This window comes from Podarcis vaucheri (assembly GCF_965113315.1).
Source record: "Podarcis vaucheri genome assembly, chromosome: 1".
Taxonomy (NCBI): domain Eukaryota; kingdom Metazoa; phylum Chordata; class Lepidosauria; order Squamata; family Lacertidae; genus Podarcis; species Podarcis vaucheri.
In genome coordinates this window covers 33,279,521-33,296,599 of record NC_138759.1, presented here as the reverse complement: position 1 = coordinate 33,296,599, position 17,079 = coordinate 33,279,521, and the positions used below count along the sequence as shown (strand labels likewise).

The window sequence follows — 17,079 nt, the reverse complement described above, 5'->3', positions numbered from 1 at the left end:
TAGGAGAAATCTGACTGGATGGGTCTCCCCCACCATCCCTGCTCTCTCTCTCTCTCTCCTAAATCACGACCAAGTGGGAGGAGTGCAGGAGGGAGGGGGCGGAGCAAGGTTGGCTCGTTCGAAAAGGAAGCGTCATATGTTTAGGTTCCCGCGTGCAGGCGGCCGGGTGTCACGTGAGGGGCCAAAATGGCGGTCTCAACGGAAGGTAAGAGGTGGTGCTGAGGAGAAGGTGAAGGTTTTTCCAGTTTTGCGAGTATCTTTTCCACTGGCATATTAATACTATAATTTTTGCCCACTTGCTTGTCTCTCACTGGGTGGGCGGGGTATAAATAACTAATTATTATTATTAAATTATTATGAGTACGTGTGCATAGGGTGGACCGAAGCTGTCGCACGGGAACAATCCTCACTGAATACAGCGGGTAACTTTATTCCTCAGTAAACCTGCTCCAGTTAGAGCTGAAATGCTACTTAAGCAAATTCCTCAGATTTTTCCTCAGATCTGGAAATAACTGTTAATGTTTATAGTCACATCTGATTCTCTGTTCATCCAGTTAGGCTCTAAAGTGGCATAGAACAGTGGCAGTGCGCCTCGTGTCTTGAATGCACACGGTCCCAGTAACGTCAAGCACAGTCAGTAGATCATGAAACTCTTAATCTCAGTCATGGTTTTGAGTCCCGCAATGATTGGAAGTATTTTGGTTGTTCTTCTAGGCACAGACTTGGAAGCCTCCCTGCTGAGCTTTGAAAAGTTGGACCGGGCTTCACCAGACCTCTGGCCTGAACAATGTAAGTTGCACTCAAGTGGGAAATGTGAAAAGGCATGGAGAATCTTTGGCGACTATGATATTGCTCTGACTTACAACCTGCTGTTAGGATGTTACTGACAGTGTCTGCATGTTGAACGTAAACCTGTCTCAGAACAGTCTTCAAAAATGCACCATAGAGTGGTACTCGATAGCCTCCCAATAGTAGCATCATTCCTGGTTACATGGACATGGTGGCAGCAAGTTGGGGCTGTGTGGGCATGTTGGCAGATCCAGTCCAGAACTCCCGCTGCTTTGCTTGTGTAGCCCCTATCACTACTGTGTCTCACTCTCACACTGCCCCAGTTAGCAGCCGCAGCATGGCTGTTGGGAGGGCAGTTGCCTGGTACTGTGCCAGTCGCTTCTGTGCACATGCACATTCATTTACATAGGCATGCTCATACACTTTTGTTTAGCAAACATAACAAATGTTTAGTTGAACTAACACGTTTTATCTATTGTGTTTTCTATCCTTTCAGTATTTGTGTTTTCAAAGTGGTTTTAAAAATACATATTGGCTAATTGTGAGTAAGCACTTTATTATAGCCAATCCAGTTTAAGGCTGAAGTCCTATGCAGAATTAGCTGGGAGTAAGTCTTACTTACTGTGAACTTTACTTCTCAGTAGAGAGAAGTACAGGATATGTGTATAGGATTGCACTCAAGGGCTCCAGGTGTGTGTTTCGTTGATGGACCAAAGAGAAATCATGCAAATTACTACTGAGCTGCAAATGTTACAGAAGCAAATAATTAGTTTTGCATTTGCACAGTCACAGAATTCAACATGAATGTGAAGTAATACATGGTACAAATGAATAATCATTTTATGCTGAATATCTCTAGCAATTTAACTGGTGGAGTTAGCAACAGAAATCATAAATTGCCCTTGAAGTTGTAGAGAAAGTTGTACTCCAGTAAATGTTTTTGTTTTGCCTCCAGTACCAGGTGTTGCTGAATTTGCAGCTTCTTTTAAAAGTGTAAGTAATTTCTCACTTGGATTGACAATTCAATACTAAACATATCTGCTCAGAAGTAAGCCCCAATAAATTCAGTAGGACTTAGTCTAACCATTGTTCACCTAGGCCCACCAGTTTATCACCCGGTGTTATTGCCACTGTGTTGTTCAGAAATCTGATATATTGCCCAAGAAGGCAAAGACATCCCATTTCATGCAAAAAACTGACTAAGAACTAATTCTAGACTTGGATGTTGTAGCTAACTTGACAGAATTTGCAAGTTGCATCCATTAGCCGGGGTAAACCAGCAGATTTTAGGTCTCCATTAAAGTAGAGGAAATTGGTATGTTTTTCACTAATTATAGTTTTTACGCTGTTTTGTGGAGTTGTTGGCCTTCTCTGCCTGAGGCACTAAAGTGTCTTGGGCCATCTATCTCTGCAACTTGCAAATTCTGGTTGTGTGTTTCTTCATTGGAAGCTTAGCAACCTGCCGTATTCAAGGACAACTGAAATGGCCTTTTTTGAAACGCCTTTAAAAAAATATAAAAATTGATCTCTTGAACTCATGACACTTTATGTCTTTTTTTCAGCCTGCTTTTATATTTTTAGAAAAGCAAGTTATGCATTATATATTTTTTAATATTTGCAACCATGAGAACTTTAAAAAAAAGGCTGGATTTTAAGGGTGTCGTAAAATAGGAATCTGACCAGTGGGTCATAAAGTGGATGGTGATAGTTATATTCTATGTAAGTGTCATGGAAATGTATAACGTAATAATTTTCATACTTCTGAGTTAAGAATCTATTGGTGTATGGACACTGCATGCTGAGTTTTGTTCTGTCTACTACATTAAAATTGTAGTATTTTTTGTAGTTTATACAACATTGTGTAGCTATTTAGAACTTGACTGGTGATCTGCATGTTTTGTACTTGTATCAAAAACAGGATTCTGTGTAGTCTGCATGTGCCAGTGCTGATATAATCTTATTTGAATTGTACTTCTATGCTTACAATGGGAATATTTTGCAAAAACAATATTTGCTAATATTTCTTATTTACATTTTGATCCTGTTTTTCAAAGAAAAATTAGCTTCGTTCTGCTTCTAGTTCTGCTTCCAGCAGCTAAACTCCAATGTAATTAACAATTGCTATGTAATGCAAAATGCTATTGGGGAGTAGGTTTTGATCTGGTTTCGTATTCCGGCATGATAAAAGGGTTTCTGGCTCCTTCCTTCATTCTGACAGCCTCAGAAATGGTAAAATAAAAAGTGTGTGTGGTTATTCAAAAACTCTACAACTAATACTGCAACCTTAATTCCACTTACCTGAGAGTAAGCTCCATAGAAAACACATGCTCTGTATCAAAGTAGAGTGGAATTTTATGCAATTTGGCAGCTGAGCCTATTTTCTATCAGCTGGTTCCAGATATTAGAAATATTTCCCAGTTTCTGTTTATCAAAGATACAGGTAATCACAATTTTTCTATATATGTCTGTGTATTTTTTTTAATAGCCCATCACCAGTTCTCCTCCCAAATGGATGGCTGAATTAGAAAATGATGATATTGACATGTTAAAAGGTGAGTTCCTGTCAATGTTTGAGCACTTCAAATGACTGGAATTAACAAGCCCAGTGTAGTTTGTCTTTAAAACTACACAAATAGTTAAATATTTGTTTTTTATCTTTTTAAGCTCTACTCAAGCATTCATCTGAATGTATGTGGGCAAAAGATTGTGATGGGGGGACAGGGGTGCTCACGTAAGCCCACCCCAGTGTCCCTGCACACACCTCATTCACACCAGACCTTTCCATCCTGGGAGGGAAAGCTTGAAGGGAAGATTAAAGACTTTGGCCAAGGGTGTGAGCAGCTAATGTTCATCATGTATCTGTGATTCTGGATCCATTCATTGAACCTCAGACTTGGAGAACATCATGCAAGATGTGTATTTCAAGACTTGGAGAACATCATGCAAGATATTCTCCAAGTCCTTGAAATACACAGGAGTATTAAACCACTAGTGAATTTCTGTATGTAATACTGGTTTCCAGAATAGTAGTAGTAGTTGTTGTTGATGATAATACAACATTCTGGGAGTGATAAAACCCTTCTTTGAAGTATATGTTTCAATTTTTCTCTATAACCATTTTAAATTTCATGGTTAATTATTACTACAGTATTATTACATTTGTTACACATACTTCACCAGCAGGTTGCAGGGCATTTTTCTTCAATAAGCTTCTTACATAGATGCTTCAGATCAGGCTAGATGTAGGACTGGATGTTGGATTTGTATGTCTATAACAATTTTTTGTCTACATAGTCTTTAAACCAGCTCCAGTCATGGAAGCTAAGCTTAAGGATGTGGTGAGAGCAGTTTATAGCCATTTAAATGGACTTGAGCAACACTATGTAAAAAAGAAAGAGAAGAGCTGTAACCTTAGACATATTTGGACAATGGTGTGCCAAACACATTTTGTATAATAGAATAGTGACGATACTAAAGAAACAACATGAAGAGTCTTTGCTAGGAATTTATTTCATGGCACATCTTAAGCCACACTTCTTCTTTTTTAAGAGTTGGGGAGTCTCACCACAGCTAATCTAATGGAGAAAGTGAGAGGTCTGCAGAATCTAGCATACCAACTGGGACTAGACGAATGTAAGTAGATAGTTGCTAAAGTGTATTCTGTTTAAAAACTGTAGGTCTGTTGCTTAATTTTTTTATAGAGCCATAGGAAAACTTTACATATTCAGTAAGAACATATTCAATATTTCACCTGTGAGAAATAATACGATAACCAGGCATGTATGATATTGCACTGTTAGTCTCCTAAAAAATTAACAGTTTGGCATGGCTGCATCAGTAGTAGAATATCTCTACAAGCAGTTGCTGGGTTCCTACGATTGTGTGTCTCAACGATTTAGGTGGGATGTTTCTCCTGTTTCTGCTGTGAACCTCTCTGATGTTTTGTAATAAGATAACTGAAGTATGAATTCAGAGTACTTTGGAACACTTCTTACTTGAAGATGAAATTACTCTATTAGGATTAAATACTGTTTTATGATATGCAAGATGAATAAATAATTATTTGAATCAGTTTATGAGTCACAACAAAAGCTATCTTTCAGTATCCTCTAGGTGGCAGCAAAATGCTACCTAGAGATAATTGGTTCTCCGTGATGTTTTTGTAGCTTTTTGAATTTGGATTGAGTTCTTTTTGGGGGTGGGAGTGTTAATCACTGAATTATTATATTGTACTAAAAAATGATATCAGAAGATTGTCTCCATGTAGTAATGCTGATGGTCCCTTATTTTTGTGGAAAGTTTGGTAGAGAAATTTCTATTGACATCTTTTTTTCTTCGTTAGCAGTTTGCAGGTTTAGGCGTTATAATTCTCATGGTCAGTCTTTGCTCTCTCTTGAAATTAGATTTGATATTTTGCTGCGGGGACAATTTATTTAGGTAATTCTAGAGTTCAATTGGTTTTTAAGCTATAAATTTATAGTTCCATACTAATATTTCTCATTATAAAACTGTTGCCTTTCTTTGCTGCTCTCTGACATTTAGAATGTTCCTGCGTATTGTATATGACCACCGAAAGCAAGCCATAAGAAAATTACCTTAGTAATTCAGTTTGTAACTTACTATGATACTATCCTGTTCATTAGGAACCTCTGTGCAGTTAGGTAATGGCACAATCAAATCTTAGTTTAATAAGCAGAGATATGCACAAGCTTCAGACACCTACCTCCAACTGCTTTGTTCCTCCCTTTGCCCAAGCCAGAGAGCAGATTAAACCATGATTTCTTGTTAACATCTGATTCAGGGAGCTGTAGAAACACAGGACAGGACAGAACTTCTAAGTTATGGCTTCCATATCCTGGCTTGTTCAGCAGCCATTAACCATAGTTTCCTGGTTTATATGTAATATGAAATCACAGTTAAATGCATCTTCCTGGTTTGTTCATTCGTGCAAAGGATTAAGCAGAGTGATTGCATTCAGGTGCCTGAAGCTCATGAATAGTTTAATAAGATGAGATGAGATTTGATTATTCAAATGTTACCATTAAATAACTTGTTTGGAGGATCATAACTCTTTACATAGCATTTATATGCCACCTTTCAATAAAGTTCTCCCGCTGGCTTACAAAATAAAAACACTAAAAATCCTAAAACAAATAGCAAAAGCAGAGAGAAGACAATTCATCTCCTACAACTTGGTAGCAAGAGAAGGGGATAAACAAGCCACATGAGAGAGGACATTCCGTAGTACTGAAGCCATCACAAAAAGGCCCCTTGGGTATGTCAACCTGATACGCATCAAGGATGCTGGCCAGCTAGCTGTCCACAGGCAAAATCCAGCCCCCCAAGCAGTTTTGCTGGGTCTCTGGTAGTTCTATCAGATTATACTTGAGGTATGCTAAAAAGTAAAAATTTAGAGAAGCTCTCTTCTGCAAAGGCAGATATCTGTCGGTAACAGTCTATGCCAGGGGTAGGCAACCTAAGGCCTGGGGGCCAGATGCGGCCCAATCGCCTTCTAAATCCGGCCCGCAGACGGTCCTGGAATCAGCGTGTTTTTACATGAGTAGAATGTGTCCTTTTATTTAAAATGCATCTCTGGGTTATTTGTGGGGCATAGGAATGCGTTCATTTTTTTTCTTCAAAATATAGTCCGGCCTACCACATGGTCTGAGGGATGGTGGACCAGTCCATGGCTGAAAAAGGTTGCTGACCCCTAGTCTATGCACTGAAAAATTGCTCATAAAAAACATGCAATGTTAGTGCTAACTCTATATAAGCATGGTTCAAATGCAGTGTTGGCCTTGTAAGGCCTGGGGCATACCTATACTAAGATGGTGCCAAAACTCTGAGGGCATCTGGCTGGCTAAAGCTGTTCTACATTGATAGCACCAATGTTGCAACAAGCTCAGCACTGGCAATTTTGTTGGTGGCTTTTCTGATGGTTTGGGACCAGGCCACCGAATATTAGTCTCTAGTCCATCAGCAGACTGTGATCAATATTCTTCCTCCCTTCTCTTTCCTCATTCCCCACTTTCCACTCTGGTCATGCTATTGTGGGGTTTCACCTGTCATAAGGTGGACACTTTGTGTAGTAAGGTATGGTTCTATCCCCCAGACAACTATCTGGAACAGAGTGAGTGCAAGAGTCTGAGCATTCCTGGTTTAGGTCCTAGACTACTCCAGTACATGAGATGGAGTAAATTCCATTGGTGGGTCTTATTGAGAGGTATGTAATGCTTGATTGAGATGGCTGTCAACCAACTGATAGCTTCCATACAGCCATACAGTTTTAGGTGAGCCATAATAACAGATCAGATACCTTTTTTTAGATCACGGATAGCCAGTTGCAATCTAGAGGCAGCATCGGGAATGCAGCCAGTTATCTAGTCCCTGCTAGGCTCATTGTGTTGAGAAAATAATCTGAGGGTGAAGACAAAGCTGAGACTCTTCCATGCTCATATTTAGAGCAGGGCGGGGAGTGACTGGCTAAAATCAGTTGTTCCAGAAAGCAGCAGAGTGTGACTAGAAGAACCTTGTGTCTACATTGCATTAAAAAACAACCTGCTAGGCTCATATGTAGAACTTTCTTATACCCTCCCATCAGATGTATGGATAAATGTAGCATGGTCATAGGTTCTGAAACTTTCTAGTGTTGCCCTCCATGTTCATCTTGCTGAACATGCCATAATGTAGCATTGGGGACTCTCCAGGGTTTCATGCAGGAGACATTCTCCCAATGTGGAGATGTCAAGGACTGAATCTGGGACTTACCATGGAGGCTTAGCCCTTCCCCTGTGCAACAATAGGTATAAAAGCCTCTGATTTGGGGTGCAAGCACTCTGTACAATCTCAGAGGCACCACCATTCCATCGTGTGAAGAAGAAGAAGAAGAGTTTGGATTTGATATCCCGCCTTTCACTCCCCTTCAGGAGTCTCAAAGCGGCTAACATTCTCCTTTCCCTTCCTCCCCCACAACAAACACTCTGTGAGGTGAGTGGGGCTGAGAGACTTCACAGAAGTGTGACTGGCCCAAGGTCACCCAGCAGCTGCATGTGGAGGAGCGGAGACACGAACCCGGTTTCCCAGATTGCGTGACTACCGCTCTTAACCACTACACCACACTGGTCCAAGGATGAGCTCAGCACCAGTAGGGAACATAGCAAGGTGCCTTATACTGAGACAGCTCATTCGTCCATTAAAGACAGAATTGTCTAGCCTACATTGACTGAGAGCAACTCTCCATAGGTTTCTCCCAGTCCTACTTGAAGATGCTGGGGATTAACCCTAGGTTGCTTCTTCTGCTTGCCGCAGCTTGCTATTGTGCTTGGCATATTTCATTTTCCAGCACTCAAAAGCTGCCCACCAGATCACGGGGCAGCCCTGCTAGAGCCCCTCTGATTTTCACCATCCCACCTCAGAGGAGGAGCAAAAACATTTCCATGCTGTGCAAAGACCAATGGATGGAAGAGAAGCCAGGCACATAGGGCTCACAATCACTTCTGTCTGGAAAGAAAGGCCAGCCTTTCCATAAGCCATGGCTGCAGAGGCTCCGGCTGACTGGAAGATTCCTGCAGATCCTGAGATCCATGGAGGAATCTGTCCTGCATGATTTTAATGCATCCAGGCTGCTGTTTCTGTATAATACAGTTGGTTTATATTTTGTATTGATCTCTTGTTTTATGATGCTTTTTAAAAATGTTGGGATAACTCTGCAGCCCCCAGGTTAGCAACCACTGATCTGGACTAGTAGTTTATACAACATTGTGTAGCTATTTAGAACTTGACTGGTGATCTGCATTTTTTGTACAGTGGTATCTCGGGTTAAGAACTTAAGTCGTTCTGGAGGTCTTTCTGGGTTAGCAGAGTCTGTAACCTGAAGCGCCTGTAACCCGAAGTACCACTGTATTGCTATTTGTGTAGTACAGCATAAAATGCAACCAAACCTCAAGTTTAAATAATAGAACAGTTGTGATATGCAGAGCAATGGTTCAGAAAGAGCTGGTTTCACCTCGGAGAATTGGCTTTATTAAATACAAAGCTACCATCTGTTCTTAAATGTAGTCAGAATTACTTTAGCTAAAATAATTTGCAGCAATGATTAGGCAACCATGTAAAATTTTACTTTGAAATATTTTATGATTGTCCTACACTTAATGAATTCATCTGATATTAATTTTGTATTCCCTGATATGCACAAAGTATCATAAACCACATCAAAATTCAGAGTTGTTGGTTTTTGTTTTTGTTTTGCTACAATGTTTTGCTACCATGGTCATGTAACTTCGTAAACTGTAGAACTTGCTATTTGATACCTAGTCTCCAAGGAAAATAACAAGCTGGCATTTAGACATTGGTTTGAAAGTGGGAGTGCTTCATGATGAACAGAGGGCTTGGAAGTTCTCCTGTAACTTGACAACCGTGTATATGTAGGCTTTTGTGTATGGAAGGTGTGGCTTGCTAGTATGCCATGAAAGAGAATTCTAGAAGCCCACATGGGGTTGCATCCTGACTAAGTTAGTTGAACATGGGGCCCATTGAAATCCGTGAAACAAATTAGTCACGATTTGACTTGCATTCCATTTATTTAAACTAATTTAGTGTGGATCCAACCCCTGTACAGTACTTATTTTGTGTTGTGTTATTGCCAAGATGCTGGCTTCTTTTGGAATGAACATGGATGTTCTATGGTTTGCTTCTTGTGTTTTATCTGGTATTCAGATAAGATATCTTGACTCCAAAATGTGTATGTAATGTGGCAAATATATAAACTTCAGGTTTTCTCCTTTAAAGTCTCTGGTAGCAGGCCGCGGCTTCATTGGCTTGGGGGCATGGAAACATATGCATCGGTCTCTTGCCTACACATTTCAAGAGAAATTTCCATGTACGTATACACGGGATCAGAGCACAGAGAGATGCTAGAAGATTTTAGTCCTACTTTCCACACATAGTTATGGGAATCTAGAAATAATTTAGTAGTAATAAGAAATAAGAAGAAGCTGCTGGATAAAGTTGTTGCTGGTAGGAAGCCTACAAAAGCAGGACCTGAGTACAGCAGCACTTTCCCGGCCTATAGTTGCTAACTGGGAACAGCTTTTGCAAGGAAATAGACTGCACTGCAGGCCAGGCATGTCCAGAGTCTGTTTTGGGGGCCCAAAGTCCATTTCAGGGGCCCAATCTAGACTGCCGGTCGATTTAATTCGTCCCCTGTGGTAGTATATGTCCTAGGGTAAAATCCTAAAAAAAGCTCAACAACTTTGGTCGGCCCTCACGCGTGTTCACTTCATCAAATCTGGCCCTCTTTGAAAAAAGTTTGGGCACCCTGCTGTAGGCTTCTGAGAAACTAGTCAGCTATGGAGAGTACTTAGGTTTCTAGCACTCCTGGAGGTATGTTAGACCTCACAGGCACTCACCCCAGTGCTCAGCCTGGGATATATATTCCCCCCCCATACTTCATTCTTTTTGATCATTCTAGGTCTCTTTTGACACACACCAGTGTGCTGTTCACATGCAGAGGAACAAGACATTCACCTTTGTTTTTGCTGGTCATCACACAGCTTTGCTTGTTTGCTCACTGTTTTGTTTTTTGTTCTTTATGTGTGAGTATTTCAGTTTCTAAAAAGAGCTACCCAAATACCAATTTAAAATTAGGATGCATACAAGACCCTTGAATGGGCTAATTTTGACATGTAATATTCTTAACTATCTGCAGTCCACAGATCATGACCTCAACTTTTTATCATCGCTATTGGATTGTATGCCAGTTTTAGAAGTGAAGGAGCTATGGGAAGTTTTAATTGTACCTGTGTGATTTATCCCCAGTCAGCTCTTTAATTTCTTCTGGCTGTCTGAGGTTTCCGACATGCTGTAAATTTCACCAACTTTTTCATTATCTGCAATTTCTTTATGACTTGTGAATCGGAGTGGAGAGAGAGTGTGGATTTACAGCGGATATAAACATGTCCATAAAGTCTGTATCTGTGTCAGTAATTGTACTGCTGTCAGTGACTGTCCTGTTTTACAGGCCTCTCTTGGGGAAGGAACACACTTTGCTACTAGTGGCAGTGTAGTGTTCATCCTTCGCTTTGCATTAACTCACCAAGAGATTAGGTTGTAATAATTGGGATGGAAATTGAGCTTAGATATTGGTCACTCACCCTCTCTCTCTCTCTCTCTCTCTCTCTCTCTCTTCTTGCTCTTAGCTAATGAATAAGTGAGTGAATTATCCAGTATTTGTTTGGAAGGAAAGGGAAATGGACAGATAGCTGCTTCATGCTAAAATGTGGTGCAGTCGACTAACAATATTATAAATGATAGTGCTGTGCATATGTACAGCTTAGTTGCATGTACCATAATAAACACTGTCTTTACCTGCCTCACCAGCGTTTCTAGATTAACTATTTCTTTTGAGGCAGTTAATTACATCCTAATAATCTCCAGCTGTTGATGACTTTTTGTTGCCCACAGGAAGAGGTGTGGGGGCAAAGAGAGAGTATTCTTTTAGATGTCAATAAATGGCCAGATATTTCTTGTTTACTCTCTTTACTTCAAGTAAAGTAGTTTGATAAGCTGTAGATTTTTTTGACAAGGGCATTTTTGTATGGCTTGTCTTTTAGTACATGGACTATTAGGTGTTTGGTATAGCAAAATGCATTTCAGACACTGGAAGATTATTCATGATGTCTTTGTGGAATGTCTTGTTCACTTGTCAAATACCCAGAATGTGAGCCGGTTCCAGCACTTCTGATATATATGCCTGCCAAACAGATTCAGACTGTGGAGAATGAAAACTTAAAATAAAGCCTTTTCGGGAAGTGTTTGGGTACAAAGGACTGTTCGATAGCTCACTTCCTTTTGTTCATGTCAGTGGATGCTAACTTTAAAACCTATGTCACTTGCGTGGCATCTTCTGGAATTACAAGGGCATGGTTCCCCATTTATAGTGAGTGTAATTATATTTAAATAGCTACCAAAATCTGATATGTGCATGCACTTGTCCTTAAATATATAGATAAGCACACTTCATTTGAGTCTTGCAAACCCAACTTTATACAAATTCATGGGAAGTTCCTAGTTCTTGAGTGTCACTCTGTCTAGATTTGCACACATTGAAATGCTGTTTATCTTGTATTTTTATGTTGTCAACCACCTTGAGATCTACAGAGGAAGGGTGGCATATAAATATAATCATCATCATCATCGTTATCATCGTCCATGGTCCAAACTACTTGGTTTGCCACTATGGGCAGGATAGAAAACAAACACCTGGCAAATTGTAACAGTTGGCTGTTGTGTGCATGTCTCTCTAGGCTTGTTCACACATTTCACTGAACAAGGGTACCAATTATCTCTACACATGTTCTATACAGCTAAACTATTGTGTACACAGACTGTGCTCTGCTGCATTATTAAAAAAACTTTGTGTACACAGATTGTACACTCATTGAATGCAACATGCGAACACGCTCAAATATTTTGTACTGTTTTATTTAATGAAGTTATTGGTACACATACACCAGACTGTTTCTAAAGAGTTAGAAATTAAGAATATGGAGTCTGTGTCTGAAAGCTTGGCCTTTTAAAAAAAATAAAATAAAATTGTTTTTTAGTTTTCAAAAGTTTACATACTTCACCATCAACAATATGTTTAATTCAGGCCTGGCTTCTTTTGACCATGATAGGACTACAGTCAAACCTCGGTTTTCAAACGTTTCGGAAGTTGAACGAACTTCCGGAACGGATTACGTTTGAAAACCAAGGTTCCACTCTACAACTTTTCCACATTGGAAAATCTTCTATCTTGAACTACGAATCAGCTATCACGCTTTGTCACACTTGCTTCTTTATATCATACTGCTGGGTATATATACATAAATAAACTTGCAACTAAATTTTTTACATTATAATTTTCAAAAGTAGAAGACTTACATTTTACTAAGTTGTGATTATAAACTTAGATAAGACAGCTTGTAATTATAAGGTGAGACAGCTGATGTTGTCCAATTCCTTGCCCATTGGACTTGGGTCTGGGTTTAACACCTGCCTCTATCATGGACTTGCAATATGCCTTGTGTAAGTTGTGTAGAACATGTGTAATACTTGACAAGGCAAACAGAAAATTTGCAAATAAGTAGCAATATAATATGTAACCTGCCTTTTTCAAATCCCTGCCTACATTTTTATTTCCTACTTTAGTTTTTTATGACAAAAAGCAAATAATCTTGAAGCATTGGGTGCCAACCAAGGCAGACAACCAGTTCAGCTCCAAATGCCAATGTAGTATTCTTTAGCATAATACTAATTTTCTTAGAAGATTTGAATGTGTCCAGAATTTCAAAATAATCATTCTGAACACAGAACTTGTTGGACCCTGATGCATTGCAGTGACAACTGTAATTATTTAAACAATCATGTAGCAAGTGGGTTTTTTCAGCTGGAACTTACAGGAGCTCAGTTCCGGCACCTTTCAGATGGGCGCCATTGCCATTCTAAGAGAACAAGAAAGAAGTTCATGGTGAGCTCTGGCACCTACTTTCTAGAAAAAATAGCACTGCATGTAGCTCTGTTTTAATATATATTCCCTTCTGCCCCTTCCTAGTTTCCTGGGAAAAACTTAGGACAACTTCATTTGATTAAGTAAGCTATGCAAAGTAGGTGGAAATGCTTGAATCCTAATGGCTTCCCATGTGATGTTCAGTTGTGGAGTATAGCACTTAGCAGATGATTAACTGGGATGCACATGGATATATGTTTTGTAAATTAATCCTACAGCACAACCCTGTCCTTGTTTACTCAGAAGTAGGTCCGACCCTCATTTTCTCTTAGCAAATACAGCAATCTTACTAGCTGAGATTTCTATGGTTTGTTTAGAGAAGAACCTGTTGTTGTTTTCTCAGCTTCCCAGAAACAGTTCCTCCTCTTCCGAATACGAGGCCTTTACAGAGCTCAATTGCATTCCTTTTTTGCATTCCTGGTCACCGCAGCCTTGCAGGGCCTGCATATATCGAATGTAATATAGCTGGGCCAGAGCTCTGTGACAAGATCTAAGTGCCTCATTAACTCCTGTACGCTAGAACAAGATAAAAATGTCATCAAGCCCCTATCAGATGCCTGATATAACCTCTAGCAAGCTGGAGTGCCATTAGTTTAAATTCTCAATCAAATGCCTTCCTTGAGCTTAAGGAGCAATGATTAAACGTGGAGTGTCCCCTGAGGACTCTACAGCTGTCGCGGCTTGGGGTGGGTCCCTTCTCTTACCAACCGGAGAGTCTTGAGCCAGAGGTCTCAGTGGGGCGGGCCCTCTTCAGACCTGCACGCGCCTGCCCCAGCTGTTCTCCTTTGCCTAATGAATTGCTTTACAGGGAGAAGCTGGGTATTGTCATCACAAGCTGCCTTCCCCGGGGGCTTGAGCCAGCCTCGGTAATGACTAATGTTAGTGATAGTAATTGAAGTGTGATAGCTCTCTGGGGACTCTGCACCATGTTTGATGCTAGCAAGCACTTGTGGCTGGTGTAGGCCTGCGAACGGCTCAGAAGTGATTTTTAATTGCTCTGCTCCCGTAACTACACTTAAAAGTGGACTTAAAATGTTTCTCATTTTCATGGTAATCTGATGGATCTATATTTTTTAGAGCGAGTGGTACTGTGAAAGGTTTGCAGGACTCCACTGTCCTTGTAGTCCTATTATTTACCGCATTTTTCGCTCTATAGGACACACTTTTTCCCCTTCAAAAATGAAGGGGAAATGTGTGTGCGTCCTATGGAGCGAAGACGCCATAGCCCCGCGACCCTCTCCCGGCTGGAGAGGTGACGCGCGGCTATGGCAGGAACCTCTACAGCCCCGTGTCACCTCTCCAGCCGGGAGAGCGCGCGCGCGGGGCTAAAGCAGCCCCCCGCGACCCTCTCCCGGCTGGAGAGGTGACGCGCGGCTATGGCAGGAGCCTCTCCACTGCGCCTTTCCGCTGCTCCCTGACCTGCTCTTTGGGGCTGGTGGTGGGCTTCCCCCGCCCCAAAGAGCAGGTCAAAAGGAACCTGAAGCCTGGAGAGCGAGAGGGGTCAGTGCACGCCGACCCCTCTCGCTCTCCAGGCTTCCAAGGTAGTTGCCTGAACGCACCTTAAACGGCACCTTGTTTTAGAGCGGGAAAACAAGAGGGGGAAAGTTCTCCCCCTCTCTGTGCAGCGCCTCCTGCTGCTTCACTGAAGGGGCGCTGGGCAGAGAGGGGGATAATTTTTTTTTCTTGTTCTTCCCCCTCTAAAACAAAGTGCGTCCTATTGTCCGGTGCGTCCTATGGTGCGAAAAATACGGTATTTATGTATGTATGTATTTCTTTATTTATTTATTATTAGTTGATTAAAATTTGTATGCCGCCCTATACCTGTAGATCTCAGGGCAGTTCACAACTTAAAATCACAATATGAAAAACTGAAATATACATAATAAAAACATAGACAACTCAATAATCCCCCCCTTCCAAAAAAAATTTTCAGTTGGTGATAATTGCAGTAGTCCTCGGCACCCCTGTTGCTTGTCCTCATCTGTCTGTCAAGTTGCAGTGTGTGGAGCATACAGTAACATATGGATCCTTCTCTTTTCTAAGTTCAGCTGAACTCTAGAGGAAAGAAGGGTCACGCGCAGGGATGCAGTTAGTTTGTTCATTGATATCAGCATATGGGGATAGGCCGGATCCTTACCACTCACAATAGGCAAAGTTTGACCGGCAGCTGGTGTCAAAGATGTCAGGTGACATGTTTTTGCCCATGTGATGATCAGCTGATGGTTGCAGCTTGCAACCTTTCCTTCACGCAGCCACATCTTATCTGCCCCACAACTGACATAATATATAACATTAGATATGAGGAAGGTGCATGTGGCTTAGCCAAAATGGCCTTGTGGGCCTTTTACTGGCTTTATCTGGTTCCCTAGCTGTAGCCATTGCTGGACAGAGGTAGCCTGACCACTGTAGTCCATGTGTTGGTAAAGTGAAGGCTGGATTACTGCACCGTGCTCGTTGTGGGGCTACCCTTGGTCCTGGTTCAGAAACTAAAGCTAGTGCACAATGTGGCTGTCGGGCTGCTGCTGGAGGCCTCTGGCTGACAGCATGTGACGCTAATATCTGGCTACCCGTCTACTACTCAGCCAGGTTCCAGGTTCTTGTATTAATTTACAAAGCCCTGAACAGCTTAGGTGCAGGGTTCTTTAAGGACCGCCTAAACCCTTATATCTCTGCTCAGTCACTGAGATCATCCGTAGGGTCCTCAATGGTTCTCTCCTGAGTTGGCAAGGTCTTTGACATCAATACAAAATAGAGCCTTGAGTGTCATCAGCCCATTCCTGTGGTATGTTGAAGTCTGTTTAAAATTTCTGCCATTTTATACTATTTTTCAGAATTCTGTATTCTTTTCTAAGCAGTAGTGCAGTCTCCACGGGATCAGTTTTACTTGAAAGTTTGGCTTGTGATATCCTTTTCTAAAAAACCTCTGCTTCAATGCAGACAGTTCAGAAACAGTTCTTTCCTCCTGTCCCATTCCTGCAGCCCTGCATTGCATTGCACAGGGTTGGACTAGAATTTAATGAATGTTTGTGGCTGTGGCAAAGCTTGCTTACAGATCTTGGTCCACTTCATATGTAGCTTCCTACGGATATTTCTGCCTGTAGGAAGAATGTTCATATGTTGATACATCATTACAAAGAATATTGAATATAGTCAGCTTTAAAGATACAAATGTTTTGCACTTACATATTTCTCTGAAACAGCCTTGTTCAGCAGATTTGTGCCATATCTATTTAATGAGAGAGAGCTCTTGGTTCCTTGGAACTTCTGTGCAAAGGCGAATGGCGAACATTATAGCTACAAAGTGTGAATTCTTAGCTGAAGTACTGACAGCATGAGCTCTAAAAAAAGAAGTAGGAATGTCTCATTTTTGACGTCACAGCAATCAAGTTCCAAATTAATTACTAAGAGACACTATGGAGAAGAAATTTTCAATCTTTTCTGCTAATTTTCTCATGCTACTCCTAGTAATAATCTTTCATTGTATATGCATTATAGATATGCTTGGATTTGTTAATTGTAATATAAAATTAATGAGCACACTCAAATAGCAATTAGTTACATGCATTCTTCAGGAGGCTCATGGCATTTTGTTCTGCCTAGTGTACCTGATACCTGCATCAGCAATCTTGACCACATTTATCAAGGTTTACTTGTGGGGTGGCAGCGATAATGAAGGGAGCGCATTCTATTGCTCCAGCATGTCAACCAGAATAAACCCCTCCTTCTTTCCTTATATGACCTGT

General features: G+C 40.9%; 1 protein-coding gene across 2 annotated transcripts in view; it reads left to right on the top strand.

The window, feature by feature from the left end:
* The first annotated feature begins 49 nt into the window (after positions 1-49).
* LIN52 (lin-52 DREAM MuvB core complex component) overlaps positions 50-17,079 on the top strand; it is a 37,447-nt gene continuing 20,417 nt past the window's right edge. Inside the window, exons 1-5 of one of the 2 annotated variants that reach the window (XR_014222301.1) lie at positions 50-205; positions 715-789; positions 1,745-1,782; positions 3,275-3,341; positions 4,339-4,422. Coding sequence is in view for 1 of the 2 variants with exons in the window: in XM_082234504.1 (XP_082090630.1) it covers positions 187-205; positions 715-789; positions 1,745-1,782; positions 3,275-3,341; positions 4,339-4,422 (283 nt within the window). In the remaining variant the exon portion in view is untranslated. The remainder of the gene's footprint in view (positions 206-714; positions 790-1,744; positions 1,783-3,274; positions 3,342-4,338; positions 4,423-17,079) is intronic. The other variant, XM_082234504.1, reaches the window with a different exon arrangement.